The sequence below is a fragment of the Stegastes partitus genome, unplaced genomic scaffold (assembly GCF_000690725.1).
Source record: "Stegastes partitus isolate 25-593 unplaced genomic scaffold, Stegastes_partitus-1.0.2 Scaffold50, whole genome shotgun sequence".
Taxonomy (NCBI): domain Eukaryota; kingdom Metazoa; phylum Chordata; class Actinopteri; family Pomacentridae; genus Stegastes; species Stegastes partitus.
The window spans coordinates 79,880-97,914 of record NW_007577781.1 but is presented as its reverse complement, the minus strand read 5'-3'; the positions used below and the strand labels follow the sequence as shown (position 1 = coordinate 97,914).

The following is an 18,035-nucleotide window of genomic DNA, read 5'->3' as shown; positions in this document are numbered from 1 at the left end:
CTTGTTCATCTCAGATCAACACCTCCAAAACTAACATGGTGCAGTTTGCACTGAAATCCACAGGAGGGCAGTGTGCTGATTACAACTATCCTCACTGAGCATTATATCCCTTAAAATGCAGTTATTTACATTCTAGTTAAATCAGTTACATGTAATTTGATCAGTTCCCATTAATAGAGTAATGTGAAGAGATAATGCTGCACATGCTAGATTTTGCAAATGATGTTGGACCCACAAAACACAGAAGACAAAAAATCCTAAAAGTTGTCAGAATGTAGGAGGATTTCTATAGTTTCAGGTCAGCTGAGCAACTCAGTGAGGTGTGATTAAATGAAGGTATGTGTGCCACTCATAGAGAGAGAGAAAACAGGAAGCAGGTGGGGTAATTTTGAGTTCTTTGTTGGTTGAAACATGTAAAAGTTGCATGATGTAATGAGCTGGTCACATGTTTAAAATGAACAAGTTTATATAGAGGTGTAAAAAGCAAATTGTAGAGAATTTAAAATAATTGCCACAAAAAAATGTGGATTAATAGAAATTCCTAAAATACCTATTACTTTAATACTTTACAGTCTTATATAAAATGTACCTTAGATTGTTAAAAAGTACCGTACATACAGTTGAAACCACATCACCTTTTTTTTTCTCACTGTCTGACATTAAATCCGACTAAACGTTTCCTGTTTTAGGTCAGTTAGGATTACCAAAATTATTTCTATTTGCTAAACACCAGAATAATGAGAGAGAGAATATTTTAGATATTTTTTTATTACTTTCTTCAAAGTCAGAAGTTTACATACATTACCTTAGTATTTGGTAGCATTGCCTTTAAATTGTATTGGGTCAAATGTTTTGGGTTTCCTTCCTCAAGCTTCTCACAATAGTTTGATGAATTCTGGCCCATTCCTTCTGACAGAACTGGTGGAACTGAGTCAGGTTTGTTGGCTGCCTTGCTCCACACACCTTTTCAGCTCTGCCCACAAATGTTCTACAGGATTGAGATCAGGGCTTTGTGATGGCCGCTCCAAAACATTGGCTTTGTTGTCCTGAAGCCTCTTTGTAACTAATTTGGCGATATGGTTAGGGTCATTGTCCATTTGAAGACCCATTTGGGCCCAAGCTTTAGCTTCCTGGCTGATGTCTTGAGATGCTGCTTCAATATTTCCACATAATCTTCTTTCCTCATGATGCCATCTACACCCCAACAACATGATGCTGCCACTCCATACTTAACAGTTGGGATGGTGTTCTCAGGTTGGCAAGCTTCCCCCTTTTTCCTCCAAATGTAACGATGGTCATTATGGCCAAACAGTTCAGTTTTACTTTCATCAGACCACTGGACATGTCTCCAAAAATGAAGGTCTTTGTCCCTGTGGGCATTTGCAAACTGTAATCTGACTGTTTTATGTTTCTTTTGGAGTAATGTCTTCTTCCTCTCTGAGTAGCCTTTCAGCTCATGTCGGTACAGGACTCGTTTAACTGTGGATAATGACACTCTCTTACCAGCTTCAGCAGCATCTTCACAAGGTCTTCTGCTTTTGTTCTGGGGTTGATACACACATTTCACACCAAAACACTTCATCTCTGGGACACAGAACCCGTCTCCTTCCTGAGCAGTATGATGGCTGGACATTCCCATGATGTTTGTACTTGTATATAATTATTTGAACTGATGAACGTGGAACCTTCAGGCATCTGGAAATTGTGCCCAAGGATGAACCAGACTTGTGGAGGTCCACAATTCTCTTCCTGATATCTTGGCTGATTTCTTTAGATTTTCCATGTTGTCACAACAGGAAGCAGTGTGTTTGAGGTGTGTCTTAAAATACATCCACAGGTGTGCCTCCAATTAAATCAAATGTTGTCAATTAACCTATCAGAAGCTCCCAAAGCCACGACATCATCTTCTGGGCTTTCCCAAATAGTTTGAAGTCATAGTAATCTTAGTGTATGTAAATTCTGACTTTGAAGAAAGTAATGAAATATTCTCTAAAAGAAAATTCTCTCTCTCATTATTCTGGCATTTAGCAAATAGAAATAATTTTGGTAATCCTAACTGACCGAAAACAGGAAAAGTTTAGTCCGATTTAATGTCAGACAGTGGGGAAAGAAAAGCTTTTATGTCTTTTTATACAGTGTATGTAGACTTCTGGTTTCAATTGTATATGTATTAGCCCTGTTGTACTTTTCGTAATTCTTGTGCTTCTTTCGGTGTAACCTTTATGATACAGGCTGCATCCAGCTGCTATCAGGCTGCTGTGAATTTCCCTGGTGAGAGATCAATACATTTATCTTATTTGGTATAATTATTATTGTGGATGTAGCTTCAGAATTGTATCAGATCCTGGAAATCAGAGGGAAATGATTTTGTGATAGACCAGCCTTATGGGAAAGTAACAGCAGCTGCTGCCCTGAAACCCCCCCTCTCTTGTCCAGGCCTAGAAGCCTTTGGATTGGGCCTCTGGTTCTCCACGCCTCATGGACCGTGGATCAGACCATATAAATAGGCAACACTGAGCTGGAGGAGGAGGAGGACCACCACAGAAAGCCGACTGTGTGCTGGCACCATGGCTTCATTAATATGGGGACTGGTCTGCCTCGCTGGCATCCTGGCTTCGGGATCTGTGGGAACTTTGGCACAGCCTCGGTCACAGCACCGGCAGATGCTGTCAGTCAGTCCTCCTGTCTCACGAGTGTCCTCGCAGTTCCACCCAAGAATCCGTGAGCGCTTCGACGATATCACATCTATTGAACAAACCTCTGACGAAGTACCGAGTGCTGAAACTTTTCGGGACGTCCAGCTGGATGATTACACCGTCCAAGACTTCCAGCAGCGGCGGGGCGTCCGAGCAGGTGCCACCAACCACCTGCCGCTGGATGGACGGAGAGCTCAGGGTGGAGGTCGGTTGGTAGATGCTGTGCGCTTTACGCGCAATCTGTTCTGTGGACGTGTGCAGTAACCCTCCTGTGTGTGTGCAAACTGATAGTAAAGGCGTTTTTTTGTATTTTTATGTTATTATATCTATGATAGATGCATGGATACAAAGTCAGTGTGGGTCAAGACCCTGTAGGATTTTGGAGGACATGTAGTTCCAGCGCAGTTTGTGCCCATAAGCAAAATCAATCAAATAATTAAAAATCGGAATAATTTTTGGACACCAGACTCTTCTTGCGGTAAACCAAAGTAAACTAATGCTGTCTCTTCTGCCTCTCCCCTCTCGCCTGGCAAAGCTGGTGGCACTGATTCCAGGTCTGATCGTTATCAGCCCTCCGACCATCAGTCGCCACAGAGGCAGCGCAGCAGCCAGCTGTTGTCACCGCTGCAGCGCGCAGACTCTCCTGCATCCAGCAGAACCAGCGCAGGTACTGAACCTCAGCCAACATGGCAGCAGAAAGAAACAGCCTTTACTCATGCAAGCAAGCAAGCAGATTTAATTCAATACCATGTCATACACAGAGGTTGATGAAAACATGTAACAGACCAAGTACAAAATACTTCATAACATTAATAGCTAAAAAAAGAAAGAAAAGAAACAGTGAAGTTGAATAAAGTGCACACACATTTTACTGAAAATTTAAAATTAATTGGCTAAAACAGAAGAAAAAGTCAAAAAGTAAGAAAATGAAAAGCATGTAAGAGATAAAATATACAATAAATAAATGATATACAACTAAATGGAAATAAATGGATTAAAATGTTGTGACCAAACTTTATAAAATAACACTGATCATTTAAAAGTACTGCCTTTGTTGTGGTGAAGGTTTTAAATTGTGGCTCAGTATAAATTTCATCAGTTTATTTTTTTATTAGTACTGTAATATAGCAAGATAAATACAATTGCAATAAAAACATCCATTTGTTTTTTACAGAACCAAAATCTAACTGCAGAAACCGGCCAATAGACCTGGTCTTCATCATAGACAGCTCCCGAAGCGTGCGCCCCGCTGAGTTTGAAAAGGCCAAAGAGTTTCTGCAGGACATGGTGGACAGCATGGCTATTGGCTCTGATGCCACTCGAGTTGGCCTCGTCAACTATGCCAGCACAGTGCAGATTGAGTTTCTGCTGAAGAAGTATTTCGAGAAGTCCTCCCTGAAGCAGGCGCTGGCCCGTATTGAGCCCCTGGCTTCAGGCACCATGACAGGCATGGCCATCAAGACCGCAATGGAGAAAGCTTTCACTGAGGAGGCAGGAGCTCGAGCTGGCGCCATGAACATCGCCAAAGTGGCCATCATAGTGACGGATGGGAGGCCCCAGGACAAGGTGGAGGAAGTGTCAGCAGCAGCACGAGCGTCAGGGATTGAGATCTACGCGGTGGGAGTGGACAGAGCTGACATGGCGTCCCTCCAGCTCATGGCCAGCACCCCCCATGATGACCATGTCTTCTATGTGGAGACCTACGGTGTCATAGAGAAGCTCACTTCCAAATTTAGGGAAACTTTGTGTGGTAAGGATGATGATAATGGGAGTGCTGATATTCCAATAGATGCCGGAATTGATGATAATGGACTAGGCCTAGGTGGCAGGAAGGACCGTAATGGAATAAATAATGAACGTGGCAATAAGGGAGACAACGGTATGTCAGCTCCGTCTTCTTATATTAACCTGTGATCAAATGGGCAGCACCATAGAGGGAATCTCCATTCTAAAGTCACTGGTCCTCTTCTTTGGTCTTAAGAACAAGGGCAAGGTAACCAGTCATTTACCGCCACTTGTTGTTGCATTTGGATTTCCCACCAAAAACATGTTCACTAACTGTTGCCATGCAGATGGTGAAAAAGTAGAGTGGAATTAATGCAGTCAGCATTAAACATGTCCGGAAAGTTATGTACTAACAATTTAAAGAAGAAGACAAGCCTCTGATCACTGGTTCATCTGCTGACTCAGAGCAAATTCTACATACTGGAATGCTTTAAAATGGTAGAAACCTAATATGATGCTGTCTATATGTTCACAGGGAGCGTGCTGCTCTTCACTCGCTGCTCTGCAGTTTGTGTCTCATGCCGTGTGCGCTGCTCAGTTACTTGAAGACGTGCAAAGCTGGTGTCAAATTTGGGCTTCTGCCATTTCTGACAGAACATTCACACTTACCATGCACAGGAAAAACTTAACTAGCTTGTGGTAAAGTTGACTAAAAAGGTGATTCGGTGTAAATCCTTTGATTTAAAGGAAATCTTATTTTCCAGTTAGCTTAGCTTAGCACAAGGACTAAGGATGGGGGAACAGTGAGCCTGGCTGTGTCCAGACATAACCAGCACCTTTAAAACTGATCTCATTTGTTTAATTGTTTCAAAAAATGAAGTATTAAAAAAAGGAAAAAATAATAGAGTAAAGAACATGTAGGTTTTTACAATTGGAGAAAAAAACTAAAGCATTTGGATGATTTCCACTAAATCTCCATTTATTTACATTTATGTAGTATGTAGGCTACAGGAATGCTTAATTCAGCTCAACTGCTTTTGATAAATTTGGGTGATTTCATAACTTGGAATGTAAGAAGTACAAGCGTGTCTTCATGAAAGTGTAACTCTTAAGTTAAAAAAAAAACATGTAAGCAGCCCCCAAAGACTCACAATGGGATTTTGGTCTGAACTACTTCTCCATTTACTCTCAAAACATTTTGAGTTACCCAGCAGTTCGCATTTTTAATCCCCATTTGTACAAAGAGGAAGGCTGGATGAACACTGTGATTAGTCAGTGCTGTGGTTTCTGGTGATACATCTGTTATATTTGATAGAAGTATAGAGTTTATACCTTGAGTGTTTCTCTTTTTCCACAAATATAACTGTACTCATTGTCTTTTCAGTAGTGCTGAAGCTGTAATTCTATATTTATATTAATAGCCATGACAATAATCATAACCACAACCACATGTTCCAGTCACAGCTTCAACCACAGCTCTAGTCACTGCCAAGCATGCAGGTGTAGCTCTGCTGCTCTTTATTGACCAGGGGAAATGGGACAAGTTGAGATTCCCACAAGAATCATTTCCAAGTTTGTTTGATACACAGTTTAGTTTTATAGTTGCGCTATCTCAAGTTGTCGTCTAAGAACTGCCATATGCCCCCTTTTAATGGCTGTCACTTGTTGTAGAGCCTCAGAGTTCATGTTGGAGGATTTCTGAGTGGATGAATGGGTCAACAAAACACTAGACATTATAATATAAGGCCACATTTTGATTTCGAACCAATTGTTGCATGTTCCATGACTACATTTTTGTTATTACACTCATGATGATGAAGGTCCTCCAACCTTAAGAAAGTACCTATTTTCACTAAAACATAGATCATTCCTTTAACAGAGCTAAGTTGTTTTTCTACCTAAAACTAGCCAAACCTTTACCACAAAACTGCTACAATATAAACAGGTTAGTTATGTGTTTCTGCAGTGATTTCTAGCACTTCACATGTGGCATATCTCACCAAGACGCTCCAATAGATAGTATTAGAGAGTAGGGACGAATGACAAATGTAGTTGGAAACCTGGTAGAAAGAGCTATTGAGAGAGAAGTATTTCAGAATCCCACTATTGAGTCATTTTCATTCGGTAAAATGTGGATTTAAAAAAATGTTAGCATTTTCAACTTTCTGGAACCACCCAAACTAGCAAACACACGTTACATATGTTAGAAATGTAACATTCCACTTAGTGTTGAACTCACTGCAAGTCGTGTTAAAAATCACAACAGGCCTTCAGCGCAAACTGAAAAACTTGCTCTTTAATGACAGTTTGCATCTGAAGAGTGGGTTCAAGCGACCTCTGTGTTTCACTGAGACCACCTAATGTCTGTTCACATCACTACTGAAGGCATGCAGTGATTAAATGAAAGATTGCAGCCTTCAGTAGGTTTTGTGTTAAGATTTTGTGTTTGGTTTGTACTGCATGGAATTTTTGTTGCAAAACTAAGATGGTCAGTTATTCTGTTGGCTTGAGTTGAAAAGCCTGTGTAACATATGTCTATGTCTTTATCTTCACAAATAACTGTCTGAAACAATGTAAATTAATTATAACGTCCTTGTAGTCGAAGCACAGAGATCACGCAAACTAACCTGCATGTGGCTGCTAACTCGGTGCATACTTACAACTTACTAACAAAGAAGTTATTGATTTCACTAGACTTAAGCCAATCAGACATTGGAGTGTTTCTTTTCAGGTTCGGATGCATGTGCTCAAGGACACAGTTGCCAGCATATTTGTGTCAACAACGGCAACTCTTACAGCTGCAAGTGTCGCTCGGGCTACGTCTTAAACCCGGACAAGAAAACATGCTCACGTAAGACTCTTTATTTGTCTTTATGTTTATATTCATTGTCACGGTCCCAAAACCCTGCAGTGCTTTTGCATGATTTAGCATCTAAAAACTACTGTCAGAAATGTTAGACATGACTAAAAGTTATATTTTGACTGAATCTTGATGAAACTTTGATCTGATCTTGAATGGGGAAAGCCTTGTTAGACATAGATAAAATATGATGGAACAATGTAGATAGCACCTCGGGTTCATAGGCTGTGTTCAAACTGCTTTTGATCATTAGTTGGTTTGGTACTCTATACTGTAAACACGCCGCATACCATCTCTTGTTGCCAGTGTTTTGGGTTGCCCAGAATAGATTTGGGAAGACAATATTCATGATAAATTAAATGAGCAGGCAGGGCATGGTAAAAGCCTGGGCCGATGAGTGGCACAAACCCTAAAAGTTCTCCTTCTTTGCTGTTATGTCAGGACTGAAAACCGTCTTAGTCAGATGTTGGGTAATCCAAACTGGTAATAATCCTTACTGCTGCATTTTGAACAAACTGCAGGTGATAAAGGGAAGCATTAGTAATACCTGAGTTGATGACATTAAAGAATTTAGACAAATAAACGGGCGAGGACACGGAACATCGTGAGTAAAATAGGAAACTAATTATTGTTCATTTTCAGTAACAACAGAAGAGGTTCTATTAGACAGCTCTGAGGATAATAAACTGAGAGTAGACATTTTTGGAATGGTTATACCAATATATTGTGGGACAGAGGCATCTGAATCATTCCACACATATGATTCCTTTTTTACTCAATGTGCTGTCGTTGGTAGTCTGCCAGAATCAGTAATAGCTTTTTTGGGCTTCTGTTTGGCCAACGTGGCTAAGGTAAGGGTTATATCGCCACCTGTTGGTTTGGCTGTTGACAGTGTTTCAATTGTGTTATTGCATTTTCGTAAAATGGAGGAAAATTTTAAAGAATACCTCAAACCAGACTGAAAGTTACTGAAAACGCTGTTGAAAGGATGATTTGCACTTGTATGAAATGTAACTAATTCAGGGCTTCTTGACATCTATAGTTTAGATGTGGAAGTGTTTCTTTTCAGGTTCACATACATGCGCCCAAGGACATGATTGCCAACATGTTTGTGTCAGCAGTGGTGACTCGTACGTCTGCAAATGTCAAATGGGATATGTGTTGAATGCAGACCAGAAAACATGCTCACGTAAGAACAAGAATTTGTTTGCTGTCTGTTTTTGACTGGTTTCTATGTGTTTTACATGACATTTCTGTGTGGTCTCCATTTGCATTGTGTGAGCTGGTGAGGGACTCTCTAAGGTGGGCACAGCATATTTTGGCTGAACAGGAACTGCTTTAGTTTATATGTCCTGTAAAAGTAACAGTCAAAAGCTCCATAATGACTCCCACCGTTAGAACTTCATGTTTATCAGATGAAGAAGTTTTTCTTTTCAGGTTTGGACACATGTTCCCAGGGACATGACTGCCAACATATCTGTCTCAGCACTGATGATTCGTACATCTGCGAGTGTCGAATGGGATATGTGTTAAACACAGACCAGAAAACATGTTCACGTAAGAACCTGAACCTTTCTAGTAAACTTGATGTTGTGACAGATTTCCTACAAATTGGATGTTGTATGTACACGATCTAAAATACTTGGGAATTGGTGAGATCACAGCACTGAAGTCGACTGCTTGGCAAGAATTTGTACGATCACGTTGAATTGGAATCAGCAGTTACAACTTTATGCCATCTTGAAACAAGAGTGATTGGGTCACTGATTAATACTAGCCTAGAAAACATTTAAGATACTCTACACAGTGAGAGGTGGAGGCTCAGTTCAGCTTTAACTTGCACTCTGTCAGGTGCAGGTCAGTTCTTATGACGACTGTGAATAGAAATGTTTCTTTGCAGATTTGGATACGTGTGCCCAGGGACATGACTGCCAACACACTTGTGTCAAAAATGGTGACGCATATGTCTGCATGTGTTACGAAGGATATGTGTTGAATGCAGACAACAAAACCTGTTCACGTAAGAACACTTACAGACACATTTCATACCTTTATTTGGTGCAGTGTCCTGAGAACGTCGTTGCATTTGATTGTGCAAATCTTGTCGAAAACATTCTTTGGACAGCTGTCAGTAGGGAGACTGCATCAATGCTCTGAGAGATGGAGAACAAACAGAGTTGTGACTGTAAAAGAAATGGTGGTCCGTTAGTCTCATTCTACCAGTGCCCTTTGGAAATGTGTTGAATGCAGACTGGAAAATATTGTGAAAGCACCTCTGTAACCTCCTCTCTGTGGATTTGTCTCAGGTGTCCTATAACCTGCATGGACAGTATATTGGTTTGGTAAAAGTAACCTAAAAGATGCCTTTGATTGGCAGAGTTGTGTTTTACTGAAGAAGGTTCCACTTTGTTACAGCAAACTTGATCCCTATGAGTTTTTTGTTGGATTACCATGGTTCTGTCAGCACAGCAGTCTCTTGGAAATGAATAAGAAGGCTGTTTTGATGTAGTCTTAAATTTAGTCTGATTGGCAATTGTAATGTCTTAGTCGACCGTACCGCACTGTAAACATGATTATTTCTGCTGTAAAGTTGGACATTTTAACATAGGGGCTCTATGGGCATTGATTCCTTTTTGAGCCAGCTTGAAGTGGACATTCACGGACCTGCAGTTTTTTGTCACATCCATGTTGGTTTCATTTTCCAGCCCCATTGCTGTTTGGCAACAAGCTGCTTGAAGTTCCTAGTTATCCCATTTCCCCAGTGGCTAAAGGGGAATGACAGTAATACAAATAGTGGTGGCATCTTACTATGTGATGGCAAGGCAAAAATATAGACTTACCAGTAACGTTTAGCTTTGGTAGCTGTTCCTTTGAAGCTCAGTGGATCCATGGCAGATGTCTTGGGACTCATGTGGTCAGATAACTCATTGTTTCAGGCTCAGAAACCAGCAGGTTTTGCTGCTGGACAAACTTGTTGTCATGTGGACTAGAAAAATAATATAATTATGAATGGCCCAGAGCTGTTGAGACTCTTTGTACAGACAAATGCTATTCGTGCCTCTTGTGTGGCAAACTGCAAATCTGCTGACACTGAATGTATCAGTATTAGATACACTGACTAAGTACTGGCTTGCTCTTGTATACTGTCAGCTGTTGACCTCAGCCTGGATAACTTTTAGAATTAGGACAAAGACTGATGCAGATGTGTGAGCTGCAGCCAGTTTTTATCCAACTGAAAAAGAACAATGGCCAGACAGAACATCCAACAGGGCAAACTCTACATGTCATTAAATGTTACCCGCATATGGATGTGTCTCTTTTCAGGTTCTGATCCATGCACCCATGGACATGAGTGCCAGCACATTTGTGAAAACAGTGATGACTCTTACATCTGCAAGTGCCGATCAGGATATATGTTAAATGCAGACCAAAAAACGTGCTCACGTAAGACCCTGTCAGGACCTTTGATGTGCATTTTTGGAAGTGCAGTGTCACTGCTTTATAAGAGAAATTAACTACTGCTTGTTTAAATGAAGAAAAAAGACATACAGTATGTGACTGTTTCTGTCCTGAGCACCACAACAAACTCAGGAGTCCTAACTGATGGTGGAAGTGTTAGCTGTGGAAGTGTCTCTTTTCAGGATCGGATGTGTGCATCCAGGGACATGATTGCCATCACATTTGTGTCGCAAATGGTGAATCTTACCTTTGCGAGTGTCGAGAGGGCTATGTGTTGAATGCAGACCAGAAAACATGCTCACGTAAGAACCTGAATTTTATTTCTATGCTTCAGATGCATGTGAGGTGCAGTGTTTCAGACTTCTCTGATATTTATTTCACTAAATGGATTTTTTAAAAAAAAGTATGAGAGGTATGGAGTATATGACCATCACTTAAATTATAAATTGACTCACAGTGATGTACTGAAAGCTCCTGCCGGTGGCTCAGTTACAAATGCGAGTGTCTCGTTTCAGGTTCAGATACATGTGCACAGGGACATGACTGCCAGCATGTTTGTGTCAACAACAATGTCTCCTACATCTGCAAATGTTGGGAGGGATATGTGTTGAATGCAGACCAGAAAACATGCTCACGTAAGAACTCGGGCTTTATGAGTGGATATGGATCTCTTAGCAATGTCTGTGCTTTACTATAACCAGTATCATTGTATGAAATGTGGAGATAGAAGCACAGGGTATAGGGTGCTGTGCATTTTGAAATGATTCTGGCCTTTCTTAACCTAACCTAAGCATTCACAAATGATGGTCTTGGACAAACTATCTGTGGATATTAGCTCTATGTGTGTCTGTACTGTGTTTGATATACAGTGCATATAGAAATGCTAGTTTACATTTATATGCTTAAAAATTGGCATTACTTTGTAGAAATGTTTTGACTTTGACATGAAAGAGTCTTTTTCGTAAATTCTTGTCTAAAAAAGCTTAATTAAATTGACAATTGATGATGCAATGCTGAAAAGCAATAAAAGGAGAAAACTTTCGAGATGGTTGAATACTTTCTTTAGGCACTGTAAATGTTCTAGTGCAAAGTGGCAATTGCCAATATTGGAGGTACTTGGTTAAATGCTGCAAAAGCAATTTCGTGAAAGATAGAAGTGTTTGTGTTGGCCAAAAATATTCACAATAAGAGCTTGTGAGACACTGTAATGTACAGTTGATGCAGTTTATTTTGAATGAGTGCCCTGATGCATAGAGGCAAATGGAATGATTTAGTGTGGTTGCATCTGAGGAAAACATGCAGAGCTAAAAATCTGGACTTGCATGCAGTTTTTGTGGGTCATTACATAAATGCATTCTTTACATGTAGGTATTTGATTAAATGATGGAAAAGGTGCTGAAGATATGTCCACATCCTTCATAAAATGTTCATCTTTCTTTTCCCATCATAAGCTGCACAGTAGGCTGTGGGTTTCACAAATGCGTTAGCTTTGTAAGTGTCTCTTTTCAGGTTTGGACATATGCGATGAGAAACGTGACTGCCAACATATTTGTGTCAAAGACGATGATTCATACCTTTGCTTGTGTCATGAGGGATATGTGTTGAATGCCGACCAGAAAACATGCTCACGTAAGAACTGGCATTTTATTTTTGATATGCATCTGGTGTTTAGTGAAACTTCCTGATGTGTGATAAAAGACTACAGAAATCATCTTGTGTTTGCTAGATATACTCACGCAAGTTGTTAAAAATAGTTTCAACAGTTGAATGCAAATTATTTTTTGGACAGAGCCTGGGATTGATTTGCATATAACTAGCATATTTTGTAAGTGCAACTGTAGCCTTTTGAAGCTCCAAAACTTGTTGTGTAATTCATGGTGGATGCATTTACACTAAGTAAAGGACCTTTTACTAGGTTCAGACAAATGTACCAACAGGACATGACTGCAAGCATATTTGTGTCAAAATTGACAATTATTAAGTCTGCATTCAGGGAAAGTCTGTTCTCATAAAGTGACACAATCATAACCTTAATGTACACGTCCTGGTACTTAGGTAAAGTTTAAAAGGCCTTCAAAAGGAGGATTAAAGTTTGGATAGTTTTGGACATCAGATATGTAGTTTGTTCTTAATAATAGTAATAGACACAGGTGTACTGTATTGTTTTCATGGCTATGATGTATATCATTTGTAAAGCTTCACAAGTGTCTACCCTTGAAGACACACAGAAGAATGAGGCAGAGAACATTTAACTATAGCTACTATCAGCTGTGAAAGGATCAGTGGTCAATCAGAGGCTCCAGGTCTATTTGACTAATGATATGAGATATCATACCACATGTGGTCTCTTTTCAGGTTTTGATCCATGTGGCTATGGACATGATTGCCAGCACATTTGTGTAAACGGTGATGACTCATACACCTGCAAATGTCGAGTGGGATATGAGTTGAACCCAGATAAGAAAACATGCTCACGTAAGAAAAGTGGACCTTTCTTTCAGATGTGTCTTAGGCTTGCTTCAGAATCCATCATTTGCAGAGCTCCACCATAATGAGTTCTACTTACCAAGAGTTCTCTTATTGATGTAAATTGGGGAAGGTAGATGTGAAAGTCTTTCTTTTCAGGATCGAATACATGTTCCCAGGGACACGGCTGCCAACACATTTGCGTCAGCACTGATGACTCGTACATATGCAAATGTCAGATGGGATATGTGTTGAATGCAGACCAGAAAACATGCTCACGTAAGAACCTGGACATTTCACAATTTCACTGATATGTTACTAAAACTGAAAATAACAGTGATAGAAATGGAGCATGTGGTCACAGATTTCATTAACTTTATGAATGAGATTTACCCCTTCAGAGAGTTCACAACAAGTGAAGAGCTCATGATGGATCTCATCAGAATCAGTCAGTCAGATGTGGAAGTGTTTCCTTTCAGCATCGGATATATGTGCCCAGGAACATGATTGCCAGCACATTTGTGTCAACAGTGGTGACTCGTATGTCTGCATGTGTCGAGCGGGATATATTTTGAATGCAGACCAGAAAACATGCTCAAGTAAGAACTTTTTTTCAGTATGCATATTTGATGTCTGTGGTATGAGCAGCTTCCCTAAGTATCCCTACAGGCATAATTCATCACAGCACTAAAACCTTTTTCAAAAATATTTTCCATCATTAAAAATGTATGTGAGCAGTGCAAGAATTCACTCATAGTGAAGGAGATATGGGAGACTGGGCCTGATGAAAGGTATACGTCTAAGGGCTGTGGGATACACTTCTTTTACAAAGACCTGAGTCCAAAACCCCTTCATCAAGCCAAGTGATTGTTTCTGATGCAATAAATCACTGAGGTGTGAGCTTGTCTTTTCAGGTGCAGGTTCAGATGCATGTGCCAAGGGACACGACTGCCAGCACATATGTGTCAACAATGGGAACTCATACACCTGCAAGTGCCGAGTGGGATATGTGCTGAATGTGGACAAGAAAACATGCTCACGTAAGAAACTTCCTACCTTCAACATTTTTTTCAGTATCTGGAGGTATTTAATGTTATCCCATAACAGACCAAGAACTACTGAGGCACTTGTAATATATTCATCACATGATGGTGTTTTAACAGGGGATTCCGTGAATATTATAGGGCTGACAGCAAAGAGTTTGTTGACTGAGGTACCCAGTCATTTAGTGTGTCTTTCCAGGTTCAGATGCATGTACTCAGGGACATGACTGCCAACATATTTGTATCAGCAATGGAGATTCTTACAACTGCAAGTGTCGAGGGGGATATATGTTGAATGCAGACCAGAAAACATGCTCACGTAAGAGTTTGCACTTTTTGGAAACACACATTGTGGTGTCTGTGGAGGGTGTCTTTGCAACAAAGAGCCATGAGCGGGATTCGAACCCATGGCCGCTGCATAGTGGACTACAGCCCCTGTACATGGGTCACCAGCTCAACCAGTTGAGCGATAGCGCCGGCCCCCATGAGGCTTTTTAAACTAGAAAACTGGATCTCATTTTGATGCAGGTGACACTGATACCAAAGGACACCTTGCACATATCTGTTAGACGCCAGCAGCAGCAGAAGAAAAGAAAGAATTTGATGCCACGGTAAAGAGAAAGGCTTGACTGTAAGGAGCTTATGGCACAGACTGCCTAGAGTGCAGAATGCAACCATCTAACATCAGCAACTGTGGTTTTTCTGTACCTGACAGATTAATGCAGACAATGGAACATGCTGGATATATTGGCTCAAATGGAAATGCATGGGATGGCAGACTTATAGCTAATGTCTTACAAGGTCAGATAGCCCAACTACCTTGCCTGAAGATTTGCTTCAGCCATTGTGGTTATTGTGTTTTTGCTTCTACTGGGTCACCATAATTATTCCGCTAGGATATGCAGTGTAAAGTATTGGCTGCCTTGAAGGCTGCGTCAAAAACAATGATCTTCTTCGGCATAGACAACCTGATTTCCATGTCACCACTGCAAAATTTTAAAGATTTCTTCAGTCTGTTCCATGCAGTATGTGCTATCAAAAATGATCCTGAATTCAGCAGATCACATCAGCTATAGGTAGTAACAGTGGTGCGTCCACGGTTAGCTAACACCTCAGTGGAGAGCTCTGTGCAAAATAGAATGAAGCATGAGGACTGTCAACGCATTTCTGTGACTACTGTGATTCTCCAACCCTGTAACCTTGTGCAAAGTTGTGAGGTTTTGTGGATGCAGACCAGAACCAGCACTCACAGTAAATAGGGGGGGTGTGTTTACCAGTTTCTGTAGATTTACGATTATATTGTGTAACTTTAAATTGAACAGAACTATATGATTTCAATGATGTCTTTCCTTTTGCATTCTTCAGTTGTGGAGAAGTCTGCAGCTGACTGTTACCAAAGCTGCTAAGTCCAGCTGTACTGGTCCAGTACACTATGGAATATAGAAGTGTACTGTGCCAGTGTAAGGAGTGAAAAACCTTCAAGGAATGCTATCGGCTAATAAGGAACTTTGGTCCAACTAAAGATTGGACTGGATTGAATTTGTCTGTTGGAACCGAATCTCTTGCAGTGATTTGTGGCTGTGCATGTTTGTGTATAGATTGCTTAAATGATTATTATGTGTGTTAAAATCCCAGCTGAAGGTGTCCATACCTGACCTCAGTAAGTGAGTAGTCATGGGTGATGTTTGAGTAGTTTAACTGACTGAAAAGTTTTAATATATTTACTAATTTCACTTACAAAAGAAAACTCTTGATTTTGCCTAAAACTGACTGCTGTACACATTTCAATCAAGTATCCTTAAGTTTAGAATACAACACCTACCTTTAACCTACAACATAGTTTCCAATTTGAAGACTAACAACGATTCTTTGGAGCCTTAAAAATGAATCTTCAAATGGGAACGTAGATTGTCTGCGTTGCTTCTTTCTACTGAGTGACTAAAGCAAAAACGCAAGATATGATGAAACGCCTCTCACATTCTTCAACTGTCTTCTTATATTTGTCTTTCAGAGGAGATGAGAGGTGAAATAACTCAAGATGCCTGCATGTGTGAAGCTCAAATTTTGTTCCAGAAAAAAGTGCAGTCAACCATTCAGGAGCTGAGCAGAAGACATATCCTTTTCCCAACCCCAGGCGGGTCCACAAACTGAATTTGCTACTAAGATTGTAAAACTGCGAAATTATGAGATGATTTCATATTGTGTTTTTAAAACACTGTTGCAGGAACAGCTTGGATAGATGCAGTAATCAGTTTGTCTCTTACTTTTAATGGCCGTAAGTTGAAGCTGATTCTAACCTTTAAATCTGTTGATTCATAATAAATCTATGGCTAGTGTCACAATATCAACCACACTATTACAATTCTGTTTCCTTAACTATCTGCTTACTGGATGAGCTTTCAGACAAAGTGAACCTGATTGAGGGCCAACAGCAATATTAGAAACAACAATGCCATCTGAAGACATTTTCCGGACATCCAATTTTCTCGACCAGCGGAATTCATCTGTGACCTACAAATGTCTTAATATTTGACTGAAAATGTGCGTAGTATTCATTTCTCATCCAGTGAACTGGTGGCAGCAGCGTTGTTTAATATCATAAAACTGTAATCTTACATTCACAACACAGTAGGTAGTTTCTTCTTACAGTAAAGTCAGGTGTAACTGGTGTAAAGGGGTACATGTGCTTGCATAATTAAAAGAAAAACAACATTCCCTGCTAACAGTTACAGTCATTGAGTTCAGATTAAAATTATGTAAGATAATTAAGGAATTTACAGAACAAAATATTTATTTGGAATTAACATGTTAAAAGTTCAGTCTATGCTTTCATAAATATTGTTTAAATTATTTTTAGAGGAAAACATTTTGTATCACGTTCTTGTTGTGTATTCAGTACTTTTGGAGTATTTCTGGAGCCATGTAGTATAGGGTTCTTAGCAGAACACAAAGTCTCCATCCACAGTATAATACAACAACTAATCTCTTATGCAACAAGCGCACTGTTTGTGTTGTTGCAGTCTTAGCTTGTAGAAAAGATCAAAATATACTCTGATCCAAATGGCCCAGGGTATATTAAATCACAGGGCATTACTATAATCCTTTTCTTTGATACACAAAATATTTTTTTTTGTAACAGACAGGTACAGTTATTTAGGGGAAGACTACATACAGTTTAGAAAGTTAAAGGTTGACTGGACTGCTTCAGTACTTTGCACACGTGAAAAGTCTTTTTCTTTCTGGCAGCAGTCCAAATTTCAATTCAAGGTTCTGGAAACATGACACTGTGTTTTCCTCATACAATACACATGTACTGTATACTCTTCTTTCATACAGCCGTGGTGTAAACTGACAGTAATGTGCATGATGTATTGTGGTACTTTTGTGATACATAACAACTTGTCTGTATATTTTCTACTGCGTATGTAGCGACAAATAAATATTCTAAAACCATGGATCCTGTTTGTCCTCTGTATTGTGTGTTTGCCCTGTTGATTAAGAAGCATCTTTAAAAACATTCAAATTATAATTCACAGTTTGATCAATTAAAAAATACAGCTCTGAATAAGTCAGCCACGAATGAAACACAATATATCTTCATTGGTTTGCTTAGTGGAGATTTGTTTGGCTTTCAGTTGATCAGTTATGTGGTGGGACAATAGTTTTCGTCAATTAAAGCGGTTTTCTCGAAATCACGACAACTACTGTGCCAAATAAAAACCAAATAAACAGCTCAAATAAATAAGGAGGCCTATTTGCGGTCTCTCCTGAGAGCTAACACTAAAA

General features: G+C 39.9%; 1 protein-coding gene across 1 annotated transcript; it reads left to right on the top strand.

The window, feature by feature from the left end:
- Positions 1 to 2,567: 2,567 nt before the first annotated feature.
- Positions 2,568 to 17,706, top strand: LOC103376551 (matrilin-3-like). Its single transcript, XM_008306947.1, has 12 exons — positions 2,568 to 2,901; positions 3,232 to 3,363; positions 3,871 to 4,575; positions 7,153 to 7,272; positions 10,606 to 10,725; positions 13,096 to 13,215; positions 13,366 to 13,485; positions 13,686 to 13,805; positions 14,121 to 14,246; positions 14,449 to 14,568; positions 16,261 to 16,362; positions 16,638 to 17,706. The coding sequence occupies exons 1-12, from the start codon at positions 2,568 to 2,570 to the stop codon at positions 16,688 to 16,690; spliced, it is 2,172 nt and encodes a 723-aa protein (XP_008305169.1). The 3' UTR covers positions 16,691 to 17,706.
- The last annotated feature ends 329 nt before the right edge of the window (positions 17,707 to 18,035 follow it).

What these genes read in the sequence shown, in the direction of transcription:
- LOC103376551 (XM_008306947.1), top strand. Translation starts at nt 2,568, where the DNA reads ATGGCTTCATTAATATGGGGACTGGTCTGCCTCGCTGGCATCCTGGCT. An exon ending in AGATAAGAAAACATGCTCAC is followed by an intron (nt 13,216 to 13,365) that starts GTAAGAAAAGTG and finishes CTTTCTTTTCAG; the next exon opens with GATCGAATACATGTTCCCAG. An exon ending in TCAGGAGCTGAGCAGAAGAC is followed by an intron (nt 16,363 to 16,637) that starts ATATCCTTTTCC and finishes CTATCTGCTTAC; the next exon opens with TGGATGAGCTTTCAGACAAA.